The 26145-nt window shown below is 44.2% G+C and overlaps 2 protein-coding genes across 7 annotated transcripts in view; one reads left to right on the top strand and one right to left on the bottom strand.

The window, feature by feature from the left end:
- The first annotated feature begins 509 nt into the window (after window positions 1-509).
- On the top strand, window positions 510-23163 carry ZDHHC5 (zinc finger DHHC-type containing 5). Of its 4 annotated transcripts, none has more exons than XM_006091883.2 (12): window positions 510-799; window positions 3919-5092; window positions 12519-12640; window positions 15415-15572; window positions 16497-16669; window positions 16822-16924; window positions 17568-17659; window positions 18094-18226; window positions 18895-19018; window positions 19412-19524; window positions 20469-21328; window positions 21836-23156. In XM_006091883.2, the coding sequence occupies exons 2-12, from the start codon at window positions 4989-4991 to the stop codon at window positions 21999-22001; spliced, it is 2148 nt and encodes a 715-aa protein (XP_006091945.1). In that variant the 5' UTR covers window positions 510-799; window positions 3919-4988; the 3' UTR covers window positions 22002-23156. The 4 variants fall into 4 exon arrangements, with proteins under 4 accessions (XP_006091945.1, XP_023612338.1, XP_006091946.1 ...); XM_006091884.3 differs by lacking the exon at window positions 510-799 and adding an exon at window positions 1004-1020 and having other exon boundaries at window positions 21836-23163; XM_014458506.2 differs by lacking the exon at window positions 510-799 and adding an exon at window positions 7308-7336 and having other exon boundaries at window positions 4856-5092; window positions 21836-23163.
- MED19 (mediator complex subunit 19) overlaps window positions 19470-26145 on the bottom strand; it is an 8775-nt gene continuing 2099 nt past the window's right edge. Inside the window, exons 2-5 of one of the 3 annotated variants that reach the window (XM_023756574.1) lie at window positions 25477-25733; window positions 25221-25317; window positions 24794-24888; window positions 19470-19571 (exon numbers count right to left, since the gene is read on the bottom strand). In XM_023756574.1, the coding sequence (XP_023612342.1) occupies window positions 19539-19571; window positions 24794-24888; window positions 25221-25317; window positions 25477-25733 (482 nt within the window). In that variant the 3' untranslated portion in view covers window positions 19470-19538. Of the gene's footprint in view, window positions 19572-24202; window positions 24598-24793; window positions 24892-25220; window positions 25318-25476; window positions 25734-26145 lie in introns of those variants that run through there. The other 2 variants (XM_006091881.3, XR_002830056.1) reach the window with 2 other exon arrangements.

The raw sequence follows: 26145 nt of genomic DNA, 5'->3' as shown, positions 1-26145 counted from the left end.
AAGGTGGGGCGGGGGGAAGAGGAGGGCTATTTAGTTGCCAAAAGTTTGGCCAATGAAGGAAGGTGCTAAAGCAGGAAGACGGCGGGGCCTCTACAGGCGACTGGTTCTCCTAGAAGCCTGTCTGGACTGTACCAACGTACGTGGAGGGGGTTTGGCGAACTCCAGAAAGCAGCTGCTGGCTTTTGAGTTCTCCCAGAACACACGTATAACTACTTTTTACTCCCGAAGATTCCTTCTTGGTTACAGTAGGCAGGGGAAGTAGGACAAGGAGAAGGGGAGACTCCTCAGGCCACTTCCCCATTTCCGACTCCTGCGCAGGACGCCAACCCCCTTTTCCCAGTCGTCCGCGGGACCCGACGGCCTTGCGCGCGCGTTCTCGTTGTCTTGCGTGCGTACGGCGCTGTGCCCCTGCAGCCAATCAGAACGCGAGGTCGCTGCGGTCGCCGGGGTTCGCGCGCACGGCCTGGAGAGGGGTGGGGGCGGGGCTATGGGTGAATGGGAGAGTGAGCGGGGGCGGGCGCGGCGGCGAGAGCCGCATGAATGAGAGAAACGTGCCCGGCGCGAGACGTCGCGCGCGCCCGGGACAGGGAGCCAATGGGAACGCTGGGAGGGTTCGAGACCCGGCACTGAGGGCAACGGCCGCGCGCCGGCTCGGAGACGAGCGTCACTGTGCGGGAGCGCGCATAGCAGGGCGGGCGTGGAGCGTGCGGGGGCCGCGCGCTGCCTCTCAGAGGCCGGACGGCGCTGCCGAGAGGCGGTCGCGATAACGACGGCAGGGGTGACGGGAACCGTGCCGGGGGTGAGTACCAGGGACACCGGCCCCTGCGGAACCGGAAGTGCGGGGCCGGTGAGGTGGGAGGGGAGAGTGACCTCTAGGGAAGGGGGATCTGGAAGGGGGAGGTGGTTTGAGGCCCCACTGCTCCTCCGGGCCGGGTCATCCAACTGCGGCGGGACCCGTGGGCCCCGGAAACGGACGACGAGCAGAGGCCGGGGATCCACGGCCGCCCGGGCTCAGAACGGGTTAGTGCCGGCCGCTCGGTTCTACCTCGGGACCCCGGTCCCCCTGGGCGCCTGGTGCCCAGCCGCCGCCCCTTCCGCCCCCGGCCCTGCGCCGCTGTGCTCCGCAGCCTCCCGCAGCCCCAGTGGGCCCTGCCCAGTGGATTCCGTCCTCTCGTCTCGGTCAGCTCTGCCCCATACCGTGATTCTCCTCGCTCAGCTTCTGGGAGGGGACTGCGTGCTGTTCCCCTTTTTCCTCCCTCCGGTTCGGGTCCCTCGCTCCACTCTGCTGATACTTATTTTGGCTCAAGCCTCATCCTCTTACCTGTTCTCTCCCGTCTGTCCGCTTCCTCACTCCCACCAGCCGGTGCTTCATGCTTTTAGTACTTTGTACTTAATACAAGCGGAGCTCGGATGTATTTGCTAAATTTTACCAATAGGAATCTCTCTCTTTATGGGACAAGGAAGTGGAAGATGTTCTATCCACTTGGCCGAATGAAAACACTTACATGAGAAGTAAGAAAGTGACCTAAAGTTATGAAAGGTATAAGATCAGATATGTGTTATATTGTAGTGTAGACCCTTTTCCTGTCTTGGATTTTTCACTTCCTGATTAATGGTTTCTTGGCTAGGTTGATCTTCTATCCGCATTTCTATCCTTTTATCCCAGTATCCCTCTGTCCTGTATCAAATCTCTTCAGAATGCTCATTATCACCCATTCTTCAAAACCCACCTAATGCTCACAAGAATTATATACCCGTGTACTTTGCTACCTTGGTATATAATGATAACGCCCATGTTAAACTTCTGCTTGACTTTTCAGCTATCTTGCCATGTGGATTATTCCATGAGACCTTGATTACTTTGTATTCAGATTTACTATGTTGTACTGTTACATCTCTTTGTTTCAACAAACAATACTTGTGTTTTTACTGGTACTGTTCATATCCATTCACCCTTTAAGGAGGTCCTTTTATTAAACTTTTATTAGAGCTTTCAAGCACATATTCTCTAGTTTATTTCATATATACATATTCCATTCCATAAATTACTCTGCCTGTGTCATACACATGGCTTGTACACCTCATACTAGTATGGATCCAGACTACTGGCTCTGATGAAACACACTCACCCTGCAATCTTATCCTTACTTCCCACATCCTTCTGCTAAGCCTTGGTATGTCTTTATAATACCCAATAAATTCTTAGGTTATGTCTTGTCCATTGTAATGTATATCCCCCAAACATCTCAGGTGTTTCTCAGTATAATGCTCCCAAACTTGCATGGCCTTTTATGATCCTGCATTACTGTGGCAGTATTAACCCAAGTTACTTTTTTTTCTGTTAGAAAATATAATCTGGAATACCATATGCTGTCTAAATTATATCCTGCTCTAGATAAAATATAAGCAGTACATTTTCCCATTTTTCTTTAATCTTTGGGGTTTTGAGGGGAAAGCTTAATGGTATTGTCTGCAAGTCAAGAATTTGCTTTTCATTGTTAACAAAGTTACTTAGGCCTACATTCAGAAGGTTGGGATTTGATTGTTTTAGGAAACTGAGAATTAAATAATCATAAATTAGGGACTAGAGAGGATTTGAAGTTTTTAGAATGTTAACAATTTTTTGTACTATCTGGGTGTTCACTTCTAATATTGCTGTTTGGCCCTCTAAAACAGTTTTTTAAAGAGAGACAATGCATCTTTTTTGAAGAAGGGTTCCTTTGCCTTCCATGCCACAGGTAAGAGAGGAAGTAATAAATTCCAGGGCACATTTGTATTTCATTTGAATCTTCTGATACTTTGATCTCTGCCTTGGTATTAAGGGAAATCCTAGATCACTTGGGTGTGATAAAGCTTTTATTTTTAAATTCTAACAAGTAAAATTTTTGGTCTGCAGATTCCAGTTGTCATCACTGGGCAGCTAGTATAGTGGATGAGAAAGAGACAGAAAGGGCTTGGGTTGGCAAAGGGGCATGTGAACTCTTGGGCTCTGAACTTGACTGCTCAAGTGATTCAGTGGAACAGCCTCAGGCATTCTCTAGCCTTCAATTTTACGGGGTGGGATAAGGGACTCTGTCTCCGATAATGTGAGTTAAGTGCTTTGAGATCACTAGATGAAAAGCACCCTATAAAATCCAAAATGCTAGTGTTATTTTGCTACTACCATCAACAGAAATAATTGTTACTTTTAATCATATTGAGGAAGGTGGGACTCAGTTGACTTCCTAATAGACCAATGTAGGAATAAAAAAAACTAATGAATTGGGAAAAAAGGACCAGCCCCTAGGGTTGACTCAGTTTCCTAAAGAGGGCATCTCACCTTTCAGTGCAAGCACATTTCTCATTCAGGTCCTTTCATGTGTTACTCTAGAAGACCAAATATTCAGCTTCTACCTCTTCAGGGTTATAACTAAAATAGAGAGAGAGAGAGAGAGAGAGAGAGAGAGAGAGAGAGAGAGAGGGAGAGAGAGAACACGAACGAACGAGAACACACACATACACAGAAAGAAATGAGACTTACTGCCCTAGTTTTGAGGTTATTTTTTTCTCTTTTCGTAGCAAGAAATATTCCTTGTCCAAAGAGAAATCTCTTGTCTAGGACTGGCCGTCACGGCTGGCCCTTGTTTGTTTTTAGATTTTGGTATTTGTTACTATTTGTGTCAGGTACGATGGCCCCCTTACAAGAACTAGTTCTTTGATGACCTTAGGCCAGGTGAAGCCATGTTCTTCTCTTTCTAATATGAACAGCATTTAGAATGTAAATGTAAGAGCCCATCAGACACGTAAGTGAAGTGGAAACTAATCTTTCTTTCAAAAGGCACTTTTAAACAGTGGTCTATGGGGTTTGAGCCTTGATAATCGTAAGAAATGCCCTGAAAGAATTCCTTTGATAAATATATTTGTTTTTGTTTTTTCCAGGTGAGGCACTGTAACCCAGTTGAACTCTGCATTCAGACAGCCCAAGATTGAAGACAAAAGAGCAGACACACTAACCTGGAAACAGGGACCTCTTTGGAACTTTGCTTTCGTTCACAGTAATCTTTAAAAAGTATCGAGTGGAATTGATTTTTTTTTCCATCTTAATTTTGCTTATTGGGAAGAACATGGCCTCAGGGATTTTATGTTTCACTTTAGTTTTGCATGAACTCTCTAGAAAACGGAGCCCTAAAAGGGCTTGAGAATAACAACAAGAGATTGAAGACAGACAAGCTTGCTCTTTCTGTTTTCCCTCCCCCTTCAAAGAAAAGGATTACAACTCAGTCTTGTAACAGCTGCTGCCCAGCTTTAGCCATCAAGAGAAAAGAAAATTAAACCACCATTGCCATACTACAAGCCCTGAAGTCAAGGTGTGGGAGTGGTGGCATTGAGAAAACTGCCTAAGAGACAAGGACTACAGTAAAAACAGTTTCTCTTTAAAGCTGAAAATCCCAGTTTCCTTCTTGGATTAAAATAGAAGCACAGGGCACACCTCTGGGTGAAGCTCACATTTTGTGGAAGTGTGGTAGTCGTGGAGGTACTACAGTATCTCTTCCGAAGAATTGTTCCTTGTCCGAAGTGTTCTGCCCTACCCTGATACTCGCCCCTTCTTTCCTTTTGAAGACTTATCTCCATCCATGAGCTATTATTCCTTGATCTGTCTGACTGCCTGTGTTGTCTACCTGCAACCATTTGCATGTGTACAGCCTCTTGTTTGTCTCCAGTTTTCAAATTGTACAAGTTGTGTTTCTTAGTCTCCTGCCTCGTTCTGGGGAGGTGGTTATTCATTATTTGGAATCACCTTTCCCCCTCCCATATGCTCTCCTTCATTTGAGATCTTTTGACCTTTGGTTTCATTTGGGAGGGGGAAGGGTGATAATTTAAATTTTTCTCTTTCCCTGGTGTCCTGTGCTCTTATCTCCGGTGTTGCCCTCATCCCGTTTTCTTGTCTGTTCTGCCGTTGTGTGGGCCTGGGCTATGCGGCAGGGCAGATCTCCCATCAGACCTCCAACATGCCCGCAGAGTCTGGAAAGAGATTCAAACCCAGCAAGTATGTTCCGGTCTCAGCAGCCGCCATCTTCTTAGTGGGAGCTACGACCCTCTTCTTTGCCTTTACGTGAGTTTTCTCCCAGCAGTGGTATTTGGGGGGCACTCCATGGGAGGTGATGGGCTAGTTTTTCTCTTGAGTTTTGCTTTCAAAGCCAAGCGATTGGGTGTTGGATGTCTGATAGAGGTAAATCTGAATCCCAGAAACATGGTATAGATTTTACTCCATTGAATCCTCTACCTTCCCCTGCCTCCCTTCCTCTGGAATCACAGATGTTCATATTTTCCTACCCAGCTCCATCATTAGATGATCCTGAACTAGGAAGGAAGTGGGAGGAAACCACCAGAGAGGCTTGAAGCAGCTTAAGCAATCAGCCGCTAGCAGTGGCTTTTCCCCTGGTTATTCGAAGCTTAAATTTAAGATTATGGGAACAGAGTACTGGAGAATTTCAGAATTGATTTAGAAGATATACCATTGAGAGAGTTTTAGCTTTTAGTATTACTTAAGGAGTGAAGGCCAATGGGAAGTGAACGCAAATTTTATTTAGGAGGAGAGTCCTAGAAGACTTTCTTTATATTAGTTCCTGCTGAAGGGAATGGCAGCAATTCTTCCATTCCCTGGTTGTGTTAGGAAATACAGTTGATATTAAAAGATTTCCCGCTTGTGATATACAGACTTTGTTCGTTGGCTTGTTATTGGAGGAGACTGATTTATTCTTCCCCTTTCCCCCAATATTTTAACTGTCAACCATCTGGGAAACGTCTTTGCTGTTACCTGTTTATAATTAACATGGACCAGCCTTCTGAGCCTTAAACTGTCGAGGCATTGAGTTGGTGTTCTAGTTGTAGCTCTTGGAACAATCTGAGCATGGTAGATATTTCTGGGGAGTTCACTTTGCTGTAGTTCAGGCTTAAACCTAATTGTGAGGTGCTATTTAGAGCAATGGGAGGTTGCTGGGAAGAGGAAAATGAAGTGGTGAAGAATAAAGCAGTTTGGACTCATTGAAGGATGAATGAAGCAGGAATTGCTGGCAATTACTATTATGGGAAGAAATAGCGAACAGGAATTAAATCTGAGAAAGGAGGGAGGGAAACCTCTCAAATTAAGCTTATGCCAGAAGGAATTCTAAAAAATATGGGTCAGCAAAGTAATAGTGATGCTTTCTATTTAGTTATTTCTTTAAAAATATATATATATATATATATTTTATTGATTTCAGAGAGGAAGGGAGAGAGAGAGAGAGAGAGAAACATCAGTGATGAGAGAGAATCATTGATTGGCTGCCTCCTGGGGATTGAGCCCGAAACCCAGGCACGTGCCCTCGACCGGAATCGAACCCGGGACCCTTCAGTCCACAGGCCGACGCTCTATCCACTGAGCCAAACCGGTTAGGGCGAGGGCTCTTAGTTTTTTGATAAGGGAAAGATCTATTACCTAAGGTACAAGCACCATCCTATTTCTCACCTCTTCCTCGGATGAGTAGAAGTCATAGTTTCCTTGCCCCCGGCTCTCCAGCCTGAACTTACCTGTGGAATCCTTCAGGGATCTAGAGCAGCCCTGCTCATCTCTGGTCTTTATAATCTTTGTCTCAACATGTTCAGTGTCCTGCCCTTCTTCATGCATTGACTGCCAATAAGGAGGAGGGAATTTTAGTGTCATCCTTATTTTTGTTTCTGCTATTATGGGTAGGTAGAATCAACATTTTAACCATGAGACATTTATATGGAATCTTGGTATCCTTGTAGCCCTTGTGGTGCTGTGTCAGGAGGGATATATATAAGACCACTTTGACACCCTCAGACCTGCTTAATTGGGGAGGTTCTATCTTCCTTCAAGGTGGTTTCTCTCTTTCAACCCATTTGTTCTTGAGCACAATCCTTGCTCTTACTTTGCTAATCTGGAAACATTGAAGTGCTTGGCTGGTTATACCAGTTTTGCCACAAATTGTTGTCCTGACATAGACATTTTCTCAACTGATAGTTGAAACTATTTAACCTACTTTTCCATTCCCTGGTGCCAGAAAAGTAGGGGCCCTCCTTATTCTATGGTCTCGTAGCCCGAGGAAAAAGAATTTTGGAGGACAATATTGACTCTCTTTGGAATTACTGCCTCTAATCCAAAATTAGAAGCCTTAAGTCCTAGTGAGAGTTCCCCCTGGCACTTTCCTCAGGACCAACTTCTGGGCTCTCTTTTCCTCGCTAGAGTCTCCTCGCCCATCTGCGGAGACATAAACACCCTGAACCTCTGAAATTTTCAACTCTTCCTCTCCATCTAACCATAGCAGTTCCTCTACAAGCATACATCTGGACTGAGGTGCCACTGATCTAAAAAACTGTTCTACATATTCTATCCCTTTTGAGGTTCAAGTCCTTGGGGAACCCTCTGTTTAAAACTGTATACAACCTAGAAAATAATTTATGGTTTCAAGTAGAGAGACAAGAGGAAGGCTCTCTTTGAACCAGCTCCAAATAGGGGCCCTAAATCTGTAACAATTCTGTCATCCTTCTATTCTCTTCCCTAGGCTACAACTATCTTTTCAACCATTTGTACAAGCCCCAGGTGAGAATTACTTTGGGACCTAGAGGACTGGGAGTAGGAGAAAAAGTCCCTTTCAGCTGGCAGACATAATTAGTGGAAGCATATAGGCTTCAACCAATTAGATGTAATTTACCTGCCAAGTAGGGAAAGCTATGAGCAGATATTATCAGTTGGGCTTGATCATCAAAAAATGGTGATCTTCTGCCGCAGAGAAGCTTGAATAGAACAGTTCAGGTCTTCCTCCTAGAAGCCTAATCCCCCTCATTCACTGATTTTTTTCAGTACTAAAACTAAGCAGGTAAGTTATTGGGGATCATGTCTTAATTCTTTCCTCTTTTTCGTGCTTGGGAAGGAGAGTGTCTGCTAAAGTAACCCTCCCCTTCTAATTAGGCATTAGACTCTGCATTTAAGATAATGTGCCTGTATCCTTTTTGTCTTTACTAAGCCTCCTTTTGTGATTGGCAGGGGTCAGTGCTAGGTAAAAGGAATGCACACTTTTGGGGGGTCAGGAGACAGATTTTGGTAAAGCCTGTTAAACTTTGTGGACCTGTTTCTTCCTCTGTATAATGAGGAAGTTGGCCTAGAGTAGTTATTTAAACACCATGACCTTTTTCAAATGAGATCTTATTTGGAACCCCAGTACATAAAACATAAGGGTAGAGCTGTCTGGTTCAGCTGAGGCAGGTGCATAGAGGCCCAGCCACTTGGTGCATACTCTTTGTCTTCCTGAGGAGCCTTGAAACCTTTTTAGGGCTCCTGGCAGTGGTCTTTGAAATAAATCACTGAATTGTATCCTCTAAAGTCTCCTCAAACTGTGAATAAAGTCAACCAGTGTCTCATTTTGTTTACTTTAAAAAAAAATTTATTGATTTTTTTACAGAGAGGAAGGGAGAGGGATAGAGAGTTAGAAACATCGATGAGAAGAAAGAAATATCAATCAGCTGCCTCCTGCACACACCCTATGGGGGATGTGCCCACAACCAAGGTACATGCCCTTGGCTGGAATCGAACCTGGGACCCTTGAGTCCGCAGGCTGACGCTCTATCCACTGAGCCAAACCGGTTAGGGCTCATTTTGTTTACTTTTAAGGTTGGTTAGGGTGGGCATGGGGGTACATCTCTGCTGCAGGTGGTCCTCTGCAGGAAAGATAAAAAAGTCTGGGTTGTGCAGAAATCTGTGTTGGTCTTTCTAGTGTCCCATCCATAGAGAGCTTTCTTCCTTTCAGTTTCTACCTCTGGCCCCTCCCAACCCTTTTACCCCAGAGAGTTGGGCAACTGGAGTGACTCTCCCTCTGTTTTTTTTTCTTCATGACTGTGGAGGTGCTAGCACCTGATTTGAGTGGGAGCAGTCTTGTGATTTAGGGCATTAATTGAGCAGTGGTTGTTCCTTTTCCTTCCCACGTTTTTTTCTCATCCAGGAGTAAGTGTCCAGGTCCTATGTCTTGCACTGAACTGCTTGAAAGTCTGAGTAACACACACACCATAAGTGAAGTGTTTTAAGGGGAACTTACCCACCTATAAGAGAAGAAATTGTATTCCTGTGGAATCTTGATCCCAGGGGTTAGGAAGTGGGGTATTCATTTCAACCTTTCCTCATTAGCAAGGAACACTAGTCATACATTCAAACTATGTGTTAGGCATGGATGGAATGTATAGACTTGTCCTTCAGGGAGGGTAGTGCCTATGTTTCAAGTGTTCTTGAATGTCCAGTACCTCAGAATGGGGAAGTGGAATGAAGGATGAAGGTGGAGCTGGAATGATAATTGATGATGGTTGTAATAGTAATGTGTTTGTGTGTGTGTGTGTGTGTGTGTATCGTTTAGCCAGTGAATGCCTAGTATTAAGCCGTCTGGTTTAAAAAGAATTCTAGGATCTTTTCAGACTTTGTCTCCAGTCTCATATCTGTATTATGTAGTTGAAGTAATGAACTTGGAGAGTTTTCTGTGGATTACCTTAGGCTACCTAGCAAAATATTGATTGGGAGAGAATTAAAATCAAAGCTTCTTGAGTCCTCCTTTTTTTTTTTTTTGTACTAGGAACTGAACCATTTATAATAGGAAGTGTGAGAGATGGCTACGAAACAGATTTTTCAAGAGTGTAGGTACTGAAACCTACTCTCCCCATTTTATTTGGCTCGAAAACAGGAGGGCTGAATGGGTGGGCAGAAGAACCTGTTCTTTCTGGGTTGGTATAGGAATGGGAGTTTCATCAGTGAGTCAGTCAGCCAGCCTTTTGGGCTGCAGCCACTCCCTGTGCTTTGGAGCACTATGATTATTGCTATAGGCTGAGGACGAGTCCCAACAACTCCTCTCAGCTCAGCTCTCATCTCCTTCCATCAAAGGCAACAGATTCAGACAGGCTACTTGGGGTGGTCACCTAGGACCTGGCAGAATACTGTAGCAACAGCAGTCTTCTCCCTGAGCTAAACAGAATAGGATATGGCAGGAACAGGCACTGCTCACACATGCCTCTCCTTGGTAGGGTGCTCTCTGAGCTAGAGTGTTTAGGTTGGAAGCAGTAGGTCCCTGATTTGCATCTAGGAGCAAATACTGCCTATGCACTTAATTGTATCATTTCTAGAAACTGCCAACTCTAGGACAGGCTTTATTTTGGCAACAGATCCTGGAACTTGATTCTAGGTTTTCACACTTTGGGATAGGCTGATATCAGGAAGGTTGTAGGGGTAAGGTTCATTATACCAGAGTTTGGCCAGATACAGAAGAAATTGTGTGATTTTCTTTGTTTGGAAATGCAGAAACTGAAGAAAGAATGGGGTCAGAAAGGCTGACATTTGGGCCTGTGAAGTAGCTGATGTCTCATTGTCATTCACCTTGGTTTCCCTCAAGAACAGAAATACCCTTATTTATTTATTTATTTTCAGAAGCTCAGGAGGCCGCCACAGTAGCCATAATGGCCAATTCTAGGAATGAGACTTTTAAATCATGGTACCTCAGTGTTCTAAGGATTTAATTTCTTTTTCCCTTCTAATTATCTTCCCAGGCTGTAGGAGTCAAGTGAGTCACCCTTTCTCCTCTTCCCAGGCGGAAATTAAAGTGACAGCTAAGTACTAGGGAGGGGCTCTGACCTGGATGACTGGTTTTCAGTTTCTCTCCTCCCAAGGAGCTAGGAACCCAGGCTTTAGGTGGGGCTGTGTAAGGATTCTTCCTTCTTGCTTATAGTTCACCCCAAAACCTGCCAAAATAGGGGGGCATCTTTTCTGAACCAAAGAAACCCCAGAGGAAGAGGCTTCCATAGGAGACTGATAATAAACCCAGAACTGTGATGGGAGATCTGTTTTTTCCTTGAAATCAGTGCCTTTAACTCTACCTTCATTACTTCATTATCTTCCAATTTTGATTAGGAGAAGCTAAGAGTTAATTGATATTTACTACTTAAAAAACCTTGCACATAATATTTACTTAAAAAAATTTTAATGGAATTTGAATAAATAGATGGTGGTAGTCAAGACTTTTAGATGCTTTGTGACCATCATCTTTGTCTCTTATTAGTTTATATCTCATTAAGGAGCTCAATTCCTATGAACTGTCTTGAATCACTGCTCAGGGCTGTGCTTTTTGTTTTGGTAGAGACACATCACAACAGAATCCAGGACTGCTGTGGATGAATTCTTCAGACTCATGCTGTCATGTTCTCTTGGCCCCTGCTTCCTTTAATGAACTCTTCCTTTCCTTCTGACTGGTCTAGATAAAGGGGACAAAGACAGATGCTGTTCTAATTCTAAAGATTAAGTTCTCAGCCACAAAGCAGATTAGGGTCTTTAGCCACTGTCTTGTAATGGGAAGTTTTTCCTGAGCTGAGACAGGAGAGAGGGTCTTTGATATTACTGACAGAGGAAGCAGCACATCTGTGTTCTGAAACTTCCAGCTCCCAGAATATCATCAGAGAAAGGAAGAGCACCTGCAGCATTCCTACTAGACTCACATCCAGACAGAAACTGAGTATAATCCTGGACTGGGGCACTCTTTTCTTTTCTTTTTTTAAATCCAAGAAAAGTTACCTTATGCATATTTCTTGATTTGGACCCTGTGAAATAGTGGATATATTTAACCAGCTTCTTTTACCTACAGGATTTAGGGTGGTTTGGTCTGGTATCTTCTCTTTTATTTTTATTTTTTTTAAAGCGTTATTTTAGAGAGAGAGGAAGGGAGAGAAAGAGAAACATCCTTTGGTTGCCTCTGTACGCACCCTGACCGGGGATTGAACCCGAAACCTAGGTATGTGCCCTGTCCTAGAAACGAACCCATAGCCTTTTGGTGCATGGGATGACATTCCAGCTAAGTCACCGGCCAGGCCTGGAATCTTTTCTTTATTCCCCACTCTTCTGCTTCATTTATAGACCTCAAGAAGTCTAGTTTTGTGCCATTCATATTTGGGTATTATTATTTTTTCACCTTGAGAACTAGTTTCTAGATGAATAAAACTCTCAGGAATATCTGACGCAGTGAAGAAATGTTAGGCAGTTGAGAGCGGTACAAAGCCAGAGGGAGTGGGAGCCAGAGAGGCAGGTGGTATCTCATGCTTTGGGCCAATGTACAGGTCACTGGGGCATGGCTGGGATCCAGAAGCCTCAAGGCTGCTACAGAGAAGGGAGTGTAGTTGGTATTAGTTACATACTCAGTCCCTAACTCTTGTGCCTTTTTAAAAAGGAGATAAGAGCAGATTCTAAAACATTGGAAAGATCCACCAGGGAAGAAAGAATCTGAAGAACACAGACCTTTAGTGCAACGGGTTATGGTAGGAGAGAGTCAGAGTCTTGTACCTTGATCTAAAATAAGCATTTCTTTGGGAAACTAGACACATTTGTTGGGAAGGATACAATTTGAGACAGCAAAGGTGAACTACACAAGATTTAAATATAAGTATGTGGGCTGAATCTTTATATGATTGGTGTCCAGAGTGTTAGAAGCAGCCCCTCATTTTCTTTCTTATCTGTGCAGCTGTCCAGGACTAAGCCGCTATGTGTCACCTGCAGTGCCCATCTACAATGCGATTGTTTTTCTCTTTGTGCTGGCTAACTTCAGCATGGCCACCTTCATGGACCCAGGGATTTTCCCTCGAGGTAAGATTTTCCTCTTTTTTGGAAGCTCCTTATTACCTTTGAAAAAATAATGATTTTTGGACATATACATTGAGTGACAAGGTTTTGGGATACTTTTATAGTCTAATGATGAAAAGCAGGTCAGGGCCTTTAGTACTACTGTATGTCATAACTTCTACCCATGTGATTCACTTTGAATCAACTCTTTGTTTTTCAGTTATCTGTTCAGCAGAAATATATTTTGAACATACTGGTTGGGCGGTATTGCTAGGCACAATACTATCCAAGATGAATTAGGCAGTTAAAACAGTGTGATACAGCCATAACCGGTTTGGCTCAGAGGATAGAGCGTTGGCCTGTGGACTGAAAGGTCCCAGGTTCGATTCCGGTCAAGGGCATGTACCTTGGTTGTGGGCACATCCCCAGTAGGAGGTGTGCAGGAGGCAGCTGATTGATGTTTCTAACTCTATCCCTCTCCCTTCCTCTCTGTAAAAAATCAATAAAATATATTTTAAAAAAACAACAACAAAACAGTGTGATACAAACTGTAATGGAGGCATGAACAAGATTCTGTGAGACCATAGAAAAGTGTGCACTAATATGTGCCCATATAAACTGGGAAATGCTGCTAATGGTAGATAGGAACTACTTTACCAAGTAGAGGATGGAAGGGAAGGACATTCTAGGCAGAAGCTTGTAGCCATGAAATGCTGAACTCAGTAGGATGGAAGGTAGAGAGCATGGTAAAAGGGTTTTGCATACAGAAGCAGTAAGCTGTTTCTGAGACAGGAGGTGAGAGTAAAAACTGTCATTGATAGAATAAGAAGTAGAAAGACACTGATGAAGACACCTACTTTTTCTCTCAAATGTGAAGTTATCTTGTAAAAGTGAGACAAGTGGAATTGGGATAGCAACTTCGGTGAGGTGAAGTTTTTCTGAAATTCATTATGTTAAAAAAAGCTGTGTTATTGTGCTTCATTTGTAACTTGTTTCAAGTATCAGATGAATGAAAGGAACTTTAAGTTCCTAAAGACAAGTAGGGCTATTTTAATGGGCTTTTAGTGTTCTTTTGTCAAATATTTATGTATTCCAATGATTTTCAACCAGTGTGCCGTAAGAATTTTTTTAAAAAAAATATATATTTTATTGATTTTTTACAGAGAGGAAGGGAGAGGGATAGAGAGTTAGAAACATCAATGAGAGAGAAACATCGATCAGCTGCCTCCTGCACACCTCCCACTGGGGATGTGCCCGCAACCCAGGCACATGCCCTTGACTGGAATCAAACCTGGGACCTTTCAGTCCGCAGGCCGACGCTCTATCCACTGAGCCAAACTGGCCAGGGCCTGTAAGAATTTTTAAAACATGACTATTTAGTCGGGCACTGACTTCTTTTCTAGATTATCAAATGAAAAAAATGACAACCAACACAACAGTAGCCATCTGGTGTGAATAAATCAAATGTATACCTTTTTTTTGTCACATCAGCAAAAAGTATATTTTTTGTGTACCAAAGAATTTTAGTAATTAGTTTATGTGTGCCATGAGATAAAAAAGGTTGAAAGTCGCTGATCTATATGGAAGACATTATGGTCATTAGGGGTAATTTTTTTTAAAAGGTCCTTGCTTTCAAATGAGGGGAAGATAGGAAAGACATTTGTATGAATAGGTACACTGTGTATCCTATATAATGAAAGGCTGATATGCTAAGTGTCTGGTCGTCCAGTTGTCTGTTTAACCAATCAAAGCGTAATATGCTAATGCTGTACTAAGGCTGCTCAACTGCTCGCTATGATGTGCACTGGCCACCAGGGGGCAGACGCTCCGATTGGTAGGTTAGCTTGCTGCTGGGGTCCCGCCGATCAGGACTGAGCAAGATGGGTCGGACACGCCCTGGAGCCCTCCCGTGGTCCCTCCCAGGCTTGCCAACCTCCCACATCTCTCCCTGGCCCGATCATGCACCAGTGGGTTCCCCTGGCCTTGCCTGTGCCCTCTTGCACTCTTGCAATCCAGGCTGAGGGACCCCCCCCCGCCCCTGCCAAGTGCATGAATTTCGTGCACTGGGCCTCTAGTTAAGTTATAAGAGTAACCAAATAACTATATAGTACTTAAAAAAAATAAAGAACTCACTTCTGATAGATGATGGTGTGGAAGGATCAGAGATTTCAAAATAAATAGCATTAAAAAATTTTAAATATAAACATTTTAATAGTGTATGTTCATTATATAGAAAGTATAAACAAGACAAGTATCACCTATAATTTCACAGCTCAGAGATAACTAGTTTACATAAATTTATAGTATGTAAACTGGGAATATCAGTGTATCCATATCACAGCCACCTCTGAGTCATATTCTCTTTTTTAAAAAAAAAATATTTTTATTGATTTCAGAGAGAAAAGGAGAGGGAGAGAGAGAGAGAAACATCAATGATGAGAGAGAATCATTGATTGGCTGCCTTCTGCTCACCCCACACTGGGGAATGAGCCCGCAACCTGGGCATGTGCCCTGACCGGGAATTGAACCATGACCTTCTGGTTCTGAGTCATGCCAGCCGGGCGAGTCATATTCTCTTGAACTTCATTTCCCAGTGCAGAATAAATTGCTTCTTCAACTGTGTTCCAATAATGTTGTATAAAGAGCTGATCTCACAGTATTAGTTACTAATTCGTAGTCTCTCCCCCATTAGTCTTGAATTCCTTGAAGGCAGAGGCCGTATTTTAAATATCATTGCATTCCTAATGCTTGGTACAGTTTTGGCACAGTTGTTTTTTTATTGACTTTCCTCTCTGCAGCTGAGGAGGATGAAGACAAGGAAGATGACTTCCGAGCTCCCCTTTACAAAACAGTGGAAATCAAGGGCATCCAAGTGCGTATGAAATGGTGTGCCACCTGCCGATTCTACCGTCCTCCTCGATGTTCCCACTGCAGTGTCTGTGACAATTGTGTGGAGGTAAGAACCCTGAGTGGGGTCACTTGATGCTTAACCCAAGTGATCTTCCGTCTCATAGAGTAAGGATCGAATCCTGTGCATGAAATACAGTCCTGGCTAACTATGTGGGTAGTGTGTACATGAGAGGTAGAGTGCAAATATTCTGTTACAGGAGGGACCCCAAGTGCCCTAGGCTTTCCCAGCACCAGGATTCATGGCTCTAGCCTTCCTTCCCTTGGCTCATCTTTCTGGTTATGTGTCCTGGCTTTGTGTTATCTCTTGCGTTTACATCATCATACTGTTGCATTCAATTTTTAGTTATATTTTTCTTCCTGTGTCCTTTTCATTTTACTTAAGGTTTTGTGTTTTTTGAAAGAGGAAGGGAGAGGGAGAAAGAGACAGAACCATCCATGTGAGAGTGGAACATAGGTCAGCTGCCTCCTGCATGCCCCCTACCAGGGATGGAGCCCACAACCTGGGCATGTGCCCTAACCTGGGAATTGAACTGGCAACCTTTCCATGCCCAGGATGGTCACACTGGCCAGGGCCTTTTTATTTTTGACTCCCCGCCCCCCCCCCGCCAATCAGTTTTTACGTAGCTATAAGCATTTGCCTATCAGATTTTCCTTTCAAGCCTCTTTTCTCAAGAATCTTGATGTTTTTGCAAAGCCTCTGACATTCTTCCATTTCAGAGTTCCTTAGTCACATAGGATAAACTTTGAGAGGCAACTTTGGTCTTTGATCATTAACCTTTGGGAAGTCTTCCTGTGAGACTGGTAGAGCAAGATAAACTGCTTGATCCTGTTTTAATTTTGCAACTAAATGATTAGCATAATCATAGATAAAAACAACAGTTAAGTTCTGCCATTTGTTTGTCTTCTTGACTGAAAAATGATCTAGTGCTGTGGTCCAAGGATGCCTCTCATTCTTTCTTTTTGCCCCTAGGAATTTGATCATCACTGCCCCTGGGTGAACAACTGTATTGGTCGCCGGAACTACCGTTATTTCTTCCTCTTCCTCCTTTCCCTGACAGTGCACATTATGGGTGTGTTTGGCTTTGGCCTCCTTTATGTCCTCTACCACGTGGAGGAACTCTCAGGGGTCTGCACGGCTGTCACGTATCCTTTAAGGCTTGGGTTGTGGGATTGGGAGGGGGAAGAGTGAGGAAGGTTGAATCCTGTGGTAGTAAGGCTCAAGGGAAGATGGCTACAGTATGGGCTGGAGAAGATGAGATCATGTTGCTCTGCTCTCCTTGACTGTTTGGCTTCAGGATGGCAGTGATGTGTGTGGCTGGCTTATTCTTCATCCCTGTAGCTGGCCTCACGGGATTTCATGTGGTGCTGGTGGCTCGTGGACGCACAACCAATGAACAGGTACAGGAAGAAGTGATGGGAGACCTCTGCAGAGGAGGGCTTGTCTTTTAGTCTTGTGATTAGTGTTTAGCCTGTGCTTCTACAAATGGATACCTAAATACTATATTTTTTGCCCCGCACCCTAAATATGTTTTATGAGGTAGTGTCCAATTTCCTCATGCAAACTTGAGAATAGAAGCCATCTCTAGTTAGCATTTACAGAATGCCCATTTATACTGGACAATTTGGGCTCCGAGCTTAGAGAAGCTTAATAAAAGATCTGCGTCAGCCCTCAAGAAGCTTATAGTGCTGCTTAAAGACAGTTATTTTTGTGCGTAATTAACCTTGCTTGCTATTTTGTATATTATCTTAGTTTTCAATATTCAGAGAGCTATTTATCCCCATTTTACATGAGGAAACTGATGTTGAGGGTGAGATAGCTATGGTGAGGAAGACCTAGGATTTGAACTGAGGACACTGACTCTAGAGTTGCCATTCTTAGCTATCCTAGGTAGAAGTTGGTTGATGGCAGGATTGTGTTTTACTCATTTTTTTTTGTATCTCCCAGATAGTGGGTATACAATAATTTTTCATTGGTTTATGTTTTGGTCTTTGGAAGTCAGGGACCCATTGTCTGACTGCTCTGGCCCTTTTTTCCTCCTAGGTTACGGGTAAATTCCGGGGAGGTGTGAACCCCTTCACCAATGGCTGCTGTAACAATGTCAGCCGTGTACTCTGCAGTTCCCCAGCACCCAGGTACATCTATATCCCTTTGGTCTGCTGTTCACCCTTCATTATAACTTTTCTCTCCTTTGGTCTGCTTCTGGTGCCAGAACGTCTAATGGGATACTGCCATTAGGAAGGGTTCTCTTAGAATGGGAAGTACCTACACGGGAAAGACATGCCATCCTTTAGTGGACATCATGAGTTCAGTTGATACTCATCAGGTATTATGGTTACTCTCCTCTGAGAGTTGAGATTTACTCCAGACTGTCCTGAGCTAGCTATCTGCCCAAAGGCCTAGTCTTATTACAGTCATGGAATCAAATCTGTTCAATGTTGATCTTTTCACTGGCCTGGTTGGACTGTTTATTGTGTAAAAATGTTTTATACAAGGTAGGCAATCAGTAGATACATTGGAATGAATGAATGAATGAATGAATGAAAGCCTTTTTATTCTTAACACTCAGGTATTTGGGGAGACCAAAGAAAGAGAAGACCATTGTAATCAGACCTCCCTTCCTTCGACCAGAAGTGTCAGATGGGCAGATAACTGTGAAGATCATGGACAATGGCATCCAGGGAGAGCTGAGGAGAACTAAGGTGAGGAATTTAGGGGAGCAAAATTAGGTAACTTGGAGGCTCTCACTCCTGCTAAAGAAATGGAAACATGCTTTTAGCTTACATCTCTCATAGTATTTATCACTTTCTGACTTGTGTTAAAATTACTTAAAAATATATATCTTATCTCCATTAGATTGTAATTTAGTGACATTATAAATTGAGTCCATTCATTTCCATGTCTTCATAGGACTTAAGATAGTAGCTTGCAGGTGGTTGGAACTCAAGTAGTTAATGGTAAAAATGAACAAAGCCCAGGCCAGCCTGCGCTCAAATGGTCAGGGGTTCAATGCCTGGTCAGGGGCACACACCTGGGTTGCAGGTTTGATCCCACGTGGGGGAGGCAACCAATTGATGTGTCTCTCTCACAATGATGTTTCTCTCTCCCTCTTCCTTCTGCTCTTCTACACAAAAATCAATGGAAAAATAACCTCAAAATGAGGATTAACAACAACAAAAACCAACCCACAAATAAATGGCAGGATTAAACTCTTGAAAACTTTTTTTAATCCAGTACCATTCTCAAACTGACTCTTGTCCCTTGTCTTCCAGTCCGTTTAGAAATATATAATTGACTCTCCAACACTCCTCTGTTACCAGTTTAATACTTGTGAATTGCCTGATGCCTTGATTTTCCCTCTTTTATCCAGTCTAAAGGAAGCTTGGAGATTACAGAGAGCCAATCCGCAGATGCTGAACCTCCACCTCCTCCTAAGCCGGACTTGAGCCGTTATACAGGGCTACGAACACACCTCAATCTGGCTGCTAATGAGGGTAAGGGCAGCAGGAGTGAGAAGGTGACTGAATTGTAGCGCAGATATAGGCAAGGGCTAGGAGATAATGCTTTTGCTGTAGCTGAGAACACCCAATAGGTGGCACTTGAGCCACTACTTTGAACAGCTGGGAGAAAGGGGATACCATTTAGCTACTGGCAGTGAATTAGATGTTTGTGGGGGAACTGTCAGCTTTAGACAGAGAGCATCCTGTTTGGTATATTCACTGAGATCTGAACTAATAGGAGTCTTTAGTCTTGATTTCAACAAAATCATGTTCCCTTGGCTGAGTATACTTATTTCTACCTTGTTCTCTCCTCTACCTTAAGGAACTCTAGCTAGGTTAAGAGCATAGCTTGTAAAGTGGTTCCTCTGGGCCTTTTTTTCCCCACAGACAGCAGCCTGTTGAGCAAGGACAGCCCCCCCACACCTACCATGTACAAGTATCGGCCAGGCTACAGTAGCAGCAGCACATCAGCCGCCATGCCTCACTCTTCCAGCGCCAAGGTACTGGGTTCTCCCTAAGCAGTAGGGTTGTAAATATGCCACTTGGTCTGGGAAAAAGATTGGGAGAAGGGAAAGAAGAGGCAGAGGGAAGAAAAGAAAATCAAAGGCATTTTACTAATTGTTGGTGTTAGTGCAGTGGTCAGCAAACTCATTAGTCAACAGAGCCAAACATCAACAGTACAATGATTGAAATTTCTTTTGAGAGCCAAATTTTTTAAACTTAAACTATATAGGTAGGTACATTGTTATTAACTTAATTAGGGTACTCCTAAGCTGGCCTTTGCTAAAAACATCCTCAATCTGACTGAGGTATGTTCGCTGAGGTCGACCCCTTCCAGCTCTCCCACCCTCAACTCGTGCATGAATCGTGCGCGCCTCCCCCGCGCTGCGTATCCTGCGGCCCGCCTGCGCCGTGTCTCCCATTGCCCGACCGACTGAACCCCTCCCCCCCATTTCTAATGCCACTTCTTCAAAATAGACTCGCCCAGGCCGAAAACTGACTTCTGTGCATGAGCCATGAAGTTTCAATCACACTGTGCCCTGTGGTATTTTGTGGAAGAGCAACACTCAAGGGGCCAAAGAGCCGCATGTGGCTCGTGATCCACGGTTTGCCGACCACTGTGTTAGTGGTATTGAATCTTGTTGATGTTACTTCATTAAAGGGGGGCAAGGAAGCAAAATAGATAAAAGCACTGATTGTCATACCTAAGTTCAAACCCATCACAAGCAAGTTACTTAAGTTTTATTTTCTGCATCTTAAAATGTGGTATTATTTGTACTAACTCAAGAGATTTGCTTTAGGGGTTAAACAAGATAATGCATACAAATGTTCTAAACATTGCTGGCATGTAACAGGCCATTTTTGAGGGACTCCTTGGGCTCTGGGACCTGGCATCTGTCACATGAGGAGCAGCACTAAGAGCCTGCTTTTTTTTCTCCCCCAGTTGAGTCGTGGTGACAGCTTGAAGGAGCCAACCTCAATTGCAGAGAGCAGCCGCCATCCCAGCTACCGGTCAGAACCCAGCCTGGAGCCAGAGAGCTTCCGCTCTCCCACTTTTGGCAAAAGCTTTCACTTCGATCCACTGTCCAGTGGTTCACGCTCCTCCAGCCTCAAGTCGGCCCAGGGCACAGGCTTTGAGCTGGGCCAGTTGCAGTCCATCCGTTCCGAGGGCACAACCTCCACCTCCTATAAGAGCCTGGCTAACCAGACACGCAATGGAAGTTTATCTTATGACAGCCTGCTCACTCCTTCTGACAGCCCTGACTTTGAGTCAGTGCAGGCAGGGCCTGAGCCAGACACACCTTTAGGCTACACCTCTCCCTTCCTGTCAGCCCGGCTGGCTCAACAGCGGGAAGCTGAGAGGCACCCACATTTGGTGCCAACTGGCCCAGTACACCGAGAGCCCTCACCAGTCCGGTACGACAATCTGTCGCGCCATATCGTGGCCTCCCTCCAGGAACGAGAGAAGCTGCTACGCCAGTCACCCCCACTCCCAGGTCGAGAGGAAGAACCAGGCTTGGGGGACTCAGGCATTCAGTCGACACCAGGCTCAGGCCATGCCCCTCGTACTAGTTCCTCCTCAGATGATTCGAAGAGGTCACCCTTGGGCAAGACTCCATTGGGACGCCCAGCTGTGCCCCGATTTGGCAAGCCAGATGGACTAAGGGGCCGGGGACTGGGGTCCCCTGAATCAGGCCCAACTGCTCCATACCTGGGCCGATCCATGTCTTATAGCAGCCAAAAAGCCCAACCTGGTGTCTCTGAGACTGAAGAAGTGGCCTTGCAGCCGTTACTGACACCCAAGTAAGTATTAGTCCATCCTGGCCTTCAGTGAACTTATAATTAGCATCCTGCCCTGTAGAAGGCATCAGGACTGCCCTTGTATGTTCTAGTGCAAATGGACCCAGGTTTGTCCTGCTTGTGGATAGCTCTTCATTTTCATTTTCACTCCAGCTGCTTTCATGGGCCATTCCTGTTAAGAGACTGAAGTTTAATACTTTTTCTTAATCCTGTCCTAAAAATTTATTTGTCTGAGTGTAAATATACAAGATAGCTGCTATTGGAGAGAAGAAATAAATAGGAGATAGGGAATCAGGCTTGTTTCAAGCAGTGCAATAAAACAAAAGGGAATGTTTAGGTAAGAAAGCATATTTAAGTACAAATCATTTAATTAAAAGTTATTCATCACACTAAAAAAAGTATGTATGGAGAAAAGTACATCATTTTTTCCCCCCGAACTTTTAAAACTGTCTCCCTTTTCTGTGTTGTGTGTCCCAGTTCCTGACACCTCTCTCTTTCTTTTCTTCCCAGAGATGAAGTACAGCTCAAGACCGCCTACAGCAAGTCCAATGGGCAGCCCAAGAGTATAGGCTCAGCTTCCCCTGGCCCAGGCCAGCCACCTCTCAGTAGCCCCACAAGGGGAGGAGTCAAGAAAGTGTCAGGAGTAGGTGGCACCACCTATGAGATTTCGGTGTGAGCCTTCGGCACCTCCCCTCCCCCACACCTCTGCGCCTGCACCAAAGGGCCCCCCAGGTGGCCACCTTCCTTTCCTCAAGGGGCTCTCCTCCCCTGCATGGACATTTTTTTAAACCACCGATTCCAAGAGGATGAGGAGCGTTTTATAAAATGCAATGGGGTTGGGGAGTCGGAGAGTTGGGGCCCTGAGACTGGGGCAGCAACCCCCTTTACCTATTAAGACCTTCCCTTCCTCAACCCCTGGACCAGACTCAGTGGACATTTGTGCAATTGCTCGCCCTGGAGAGAACCAGATCATTTTTAAACCAGAAATAATTTTTTTTATTATTGTTACGGATTCTATTTTTTTCCTCTTCTGCGTTACCAGGTGTGTGTGTGTGTACATATATATATATATATATATACATATATATATTATAAATATCAAAGAAATTATATATCTATCCTGGGATGGGAAAATGAGGGAGGGATGTTTAAGAGGGGGATCTTACTCTTCCCATTCCTGGGACCAGCAGGAGAAGAGGAAAGATGTGAATAGAAGTCTTCCTTTGCCCCAGGGTTCTCTCTTTTGTCCATTACCAATTAAGAAAATAGCACCCCCTGTTGTCGGTGCTTAGTGATCAGGAAAGGAACTGGAGAGAGGCGAGTCTGAAGTCTTGGTCAGAGGAGAGAGTAAAGTTTTCAGGGCTCATTGGCACTTAGTTTTCCCAGGAAAGGGGTCACAGCCCCATGATGTTTTTGGTGGAGGAGAGATCAGGAAAAGAGCTTGGCCAAGCTCCAGAAACAACTGGATAATCCCCTTTTTGGGATGGAAGGATTAGGGTGGGCTTCTTCAACTAGCCCCTCAAATCCTTCCCCCATTTCACACACAGTTAACATTTTTTAATCCAAGGCTAGGAGAGAAGAATCCAAAAAGCAATATTTTTCATCACATGCCAAAAATGGGATAGAGAGGAGGAGTGGCAGGCCTAAGCCCCTCCAATTGTCCCTTGAGAGGTACCCCTCAGCCCACCTCAGTATGGTGCTGGGTAGAGGAGATACCTGGGTTCTAACCTCTAAACAGGGGAGACCCCAGCCTCTAGATAGAGGCCATTTTATTTTTTATTCTGATTAGCCATTTTAAACCAACAAGGAATAAAAAGAAATCCTGATCTAACCAGCTACCCCCTGACTTGTGTTATTTTGTCTGGTTAAGGCAGGTGAATGGTCTCTGGTGGAGAGTCATAAAGAAAGCCTCAGAAGTTTCTCTGGTCCTGACCCATCTTTAGATAGGACTGTAGTGAAAATAACCACTTAAGACAACAGGTCCTGGTGTTTTTCCCCCAGTGATTTAATCCCCAAAATTCCTGGGGATGGGAAATCATTTGCAACTACTAAAGTCTGTCATTTCGAAGCGTAGAGAACTCTTGACTTGTGCCACACTTGTTTCTTAATACAGAATAGAACCCTTTATTTTCACTGTTTATAACAAGTATATGAACTCTGAAATCCTACTGTAAAATTAGAGCTAAATGAATGAGTGGTTTTCCCTCTACAATCTAGAGGCTCGTAGCAATAGATTTTAACTGTTCTGCCAATTTAACTTCAAGTCTGATTACATTAGGCTGGATTTTCTCAGATTTTTTTCAGTTATTTGGCCTGCAAAGACCAAAGGGACTTAACTTTACATTTTGTTAGTTTAGGCTGCCTTTTGTTGCTGTCTTAGAAGCTTAGAAATGTTTTCACATCAGCCAAATACTTTGTCTTAACTAAGGAATGAGGCAGTTCCAAAGTTCTTACTACTAGTATAAAGATAAGAGAAGCATTTACACCTTTGCTTGCCAGATATTCACTTCAAAAAAATCATGGGCTTGACCAAGAATCAACTTGTTGAAGTACAGTGGTGATTGATTGTAGGTGCTTTTTTGGTTGCCTGTTCTGTTTCAAAACAAAACTGACCTAGAATACAGTCAAGCCCTAACTGGATCAGCTCTTCAGATGGAGTATGAAGCTCATCCAGGTGTTTGGTTGTCAACATTATGGGCAAGGTGTTATTTGTCTGTGGAAAGGTATTAACAAACTCTTCCTAACTTTTGGACCATGTTCCCCAATTTCATTTTGGTTGGTTCCCTGCCCAAATCCCCCCAGATCTTAGCATGCTGTGGCTTAAACTCTGACTCTCATAGAAAGGCACTTACCTCTTAATAGGCAGTCATACTTCAGCCAGTTTGATAAATGCAATTTTTTTTTTTTTAAAGAAAAACCCTAACAAATCAGATAAGGTCCTAAATCAGACAAACTGCACAAAAGAGATGAAAAGAAAGCTTCCTTGGGAGAGGAAGAGATGTCCATGAGAAAGCTGGACTGAGCCTTACAAAAGCATGGCCCTTCTCTCTCATAATGCATTCCTCTTATGAGCACAGTAGGACTGCTTCTGATCCAGCCACCGGAGATGCTCCTAAGGCAGTGTCCAAGAGCCAGGAAGGCAGCTTTTGACAGCAGGTTCAGTACAGCAGGAAAAGTCATTCTGGCAGAGTCCAGTTGTCCTGTTAGCGGAGGCTGCTGCTGCTGCTGGCCTGAGAACTGCCCATACCTGGGTGGTCTGGACTGTGTCGGTTCTGGGGAAGACAAAGCAGGAGCACAAGAACAACTAGCAAGTAGCCTTGGCATTGACCAGGAGTGGATGGGAAAACAGTGCAACCTGCCCTAAGTTTTCAATGTTTGTTGGGTCCAACCTGCAGCCAAGGACTCTACCTAGTATAGGGGAGACATAAGGGAAACTCACTGGGCTACAGCAACAGGCCCCTATTTTACCTTCTTTTTCTTCTTCTCTTTCTTCTTCCTTTTCCGTTCAGGATCCTCTTCTTTTTTCTTTTTCTTTTTCTTGTGATCTGAATCAGATGGCGTTTCTGTTGGGAGACATTAGGTGCCTATCAAATGTAGAGCTCAAAATCCCCTCCTGCTAGAACTCTGCAGATTATAGGAAAACCCCTAGTCAAGGGCAACTGCTTTTGTTCAAATGGCCAGAGAGAATATGGAGGCACTGCTAAGGTCCCTGAGGGTCCCAAGGTCCTACTTGCCCAGGAGACCCCAGAATATCAACTTCTTTTTTCAGGAGAATTTGGGAGTTCAAGACTCTGTAAGGAACTTTCTTGCTTTTTTTTTTTTTTTTTTTACTGAGGATGGGTGAACCAGATTCAGAACATCAGGTTTTCTGGCTTTGAATAGACCTGCTTCTTACCTGGGGGGACAGGATCCTGGGTACGGCTCTGTTTGTGCTTGTGCTTATTCTTCTTCTTGGGAGGCTGAATATGCATCAGGCGACATTGCTCTGGCAACTGAAGGAACCAAAGGAAGGTCTGGGTGAGTGGAGGGAGCAAAGCCCCTGCTCCCCATTGTTCTGCTCAATAAGGAAGGAACAGACTTGGACAGAAAAACTACCTCCATGCCTTTCAGACCTCCCCATTTGCCTCCTTCCTCCCCAAGAGGGGACTCACCGGGCCAGTGTGGAGGCGGAATCCAGCCAGCATGGTCCCTGTGATAGGATTAAAAGAGCCACCAAGAATAGGGGGCTTCTCAATGAGGGAGCGGAGGCTGCTGTTATCATGGGAACCTGGCAGATCAATCATTCCGGGTAGGTCAGGCAGGAAGTTACTCAGCTTCTCCTTCACTTTCTTCCCACAGAATTTATTATAGGCATGTTCCAGGTTGTAGTGTGTGATCAGGTTGGTGCTGCCTGTCAGCTCCGTGCTGCCTAGAGAATGCAGGGAGAAGAAGAAGATGTTTTTAAGTCAGCCACACAATATTTATACTGATAATGCCTTACATTTATATAACACTTTAAACTTTTCAGTATGTGTTCGTTTAAACCGTAAAAAAAAAAAAATCAGTGTATTTAAGATGTTACCACATTCCATTGATAAGAAAGAGAGCAGCCCTGTCCAAGTAGCTCAATTGGTTGGAGTGTCGTCCCCATATACCAAGGTTGTGTGTTCAATCTCTGGTCAGGGCACATACATAAAAAAGTGGAACAGCAAATCGGTGTTTCTCCCCCCACCCCCCCTTGCTCTCATCAACAAAAATAAAAACACACACTATTAATGGTAGGAGACACAGTGCCAGAGTACCTCTCCTCAAACTCGGCATTGCCTCTGGCCATTATACTA

The sequence above is a fragment of the Myotis lucifugus genome, unplaced genomic scaffold, assembly GCF_000147115.1.
Source record: "Myotis lucifugus unplaced genomic scaffold, Myoluc2.0 scaffold_97, whole genome shotgun sequence".
Taxonomy (NCBI): domain Eukaryota; kingdom Metazoa; phylum Chordata; class Mammalia; order Chiroptera; family Vespertilionidae; genus Myotis; species Myotis lucifugus.
This window is presented reverse-complemented; position numbering and strand designations above follow the sequence as displayed.

Excerpts from the sequence above, each read along its gene's own strand:
- ZDHHC5 (XM_006091884.3), top strand. The coding sequence starts at position 4,989 with ATGCCCGCAGAGTCTGGAAAGAGATTCAAACCCAGCAAGTATGTTCCG. Across the intron at positions 15,573-16,496 it reads TCTGTGACAATTGTGTGGAG|GAATTTGATCATCACTGCCC; the intron begins GTAAGAACCCTG and ends TTTTGCCCCTAG. Across the intron at positions 19,525-20,468 it reads CTCACTCTTCCAGCGCCAAG|TTGAGTCGTGGTGACAGCTT; the intron begins GTACTGGGTTCT and ends TTTCTCCCCCAG.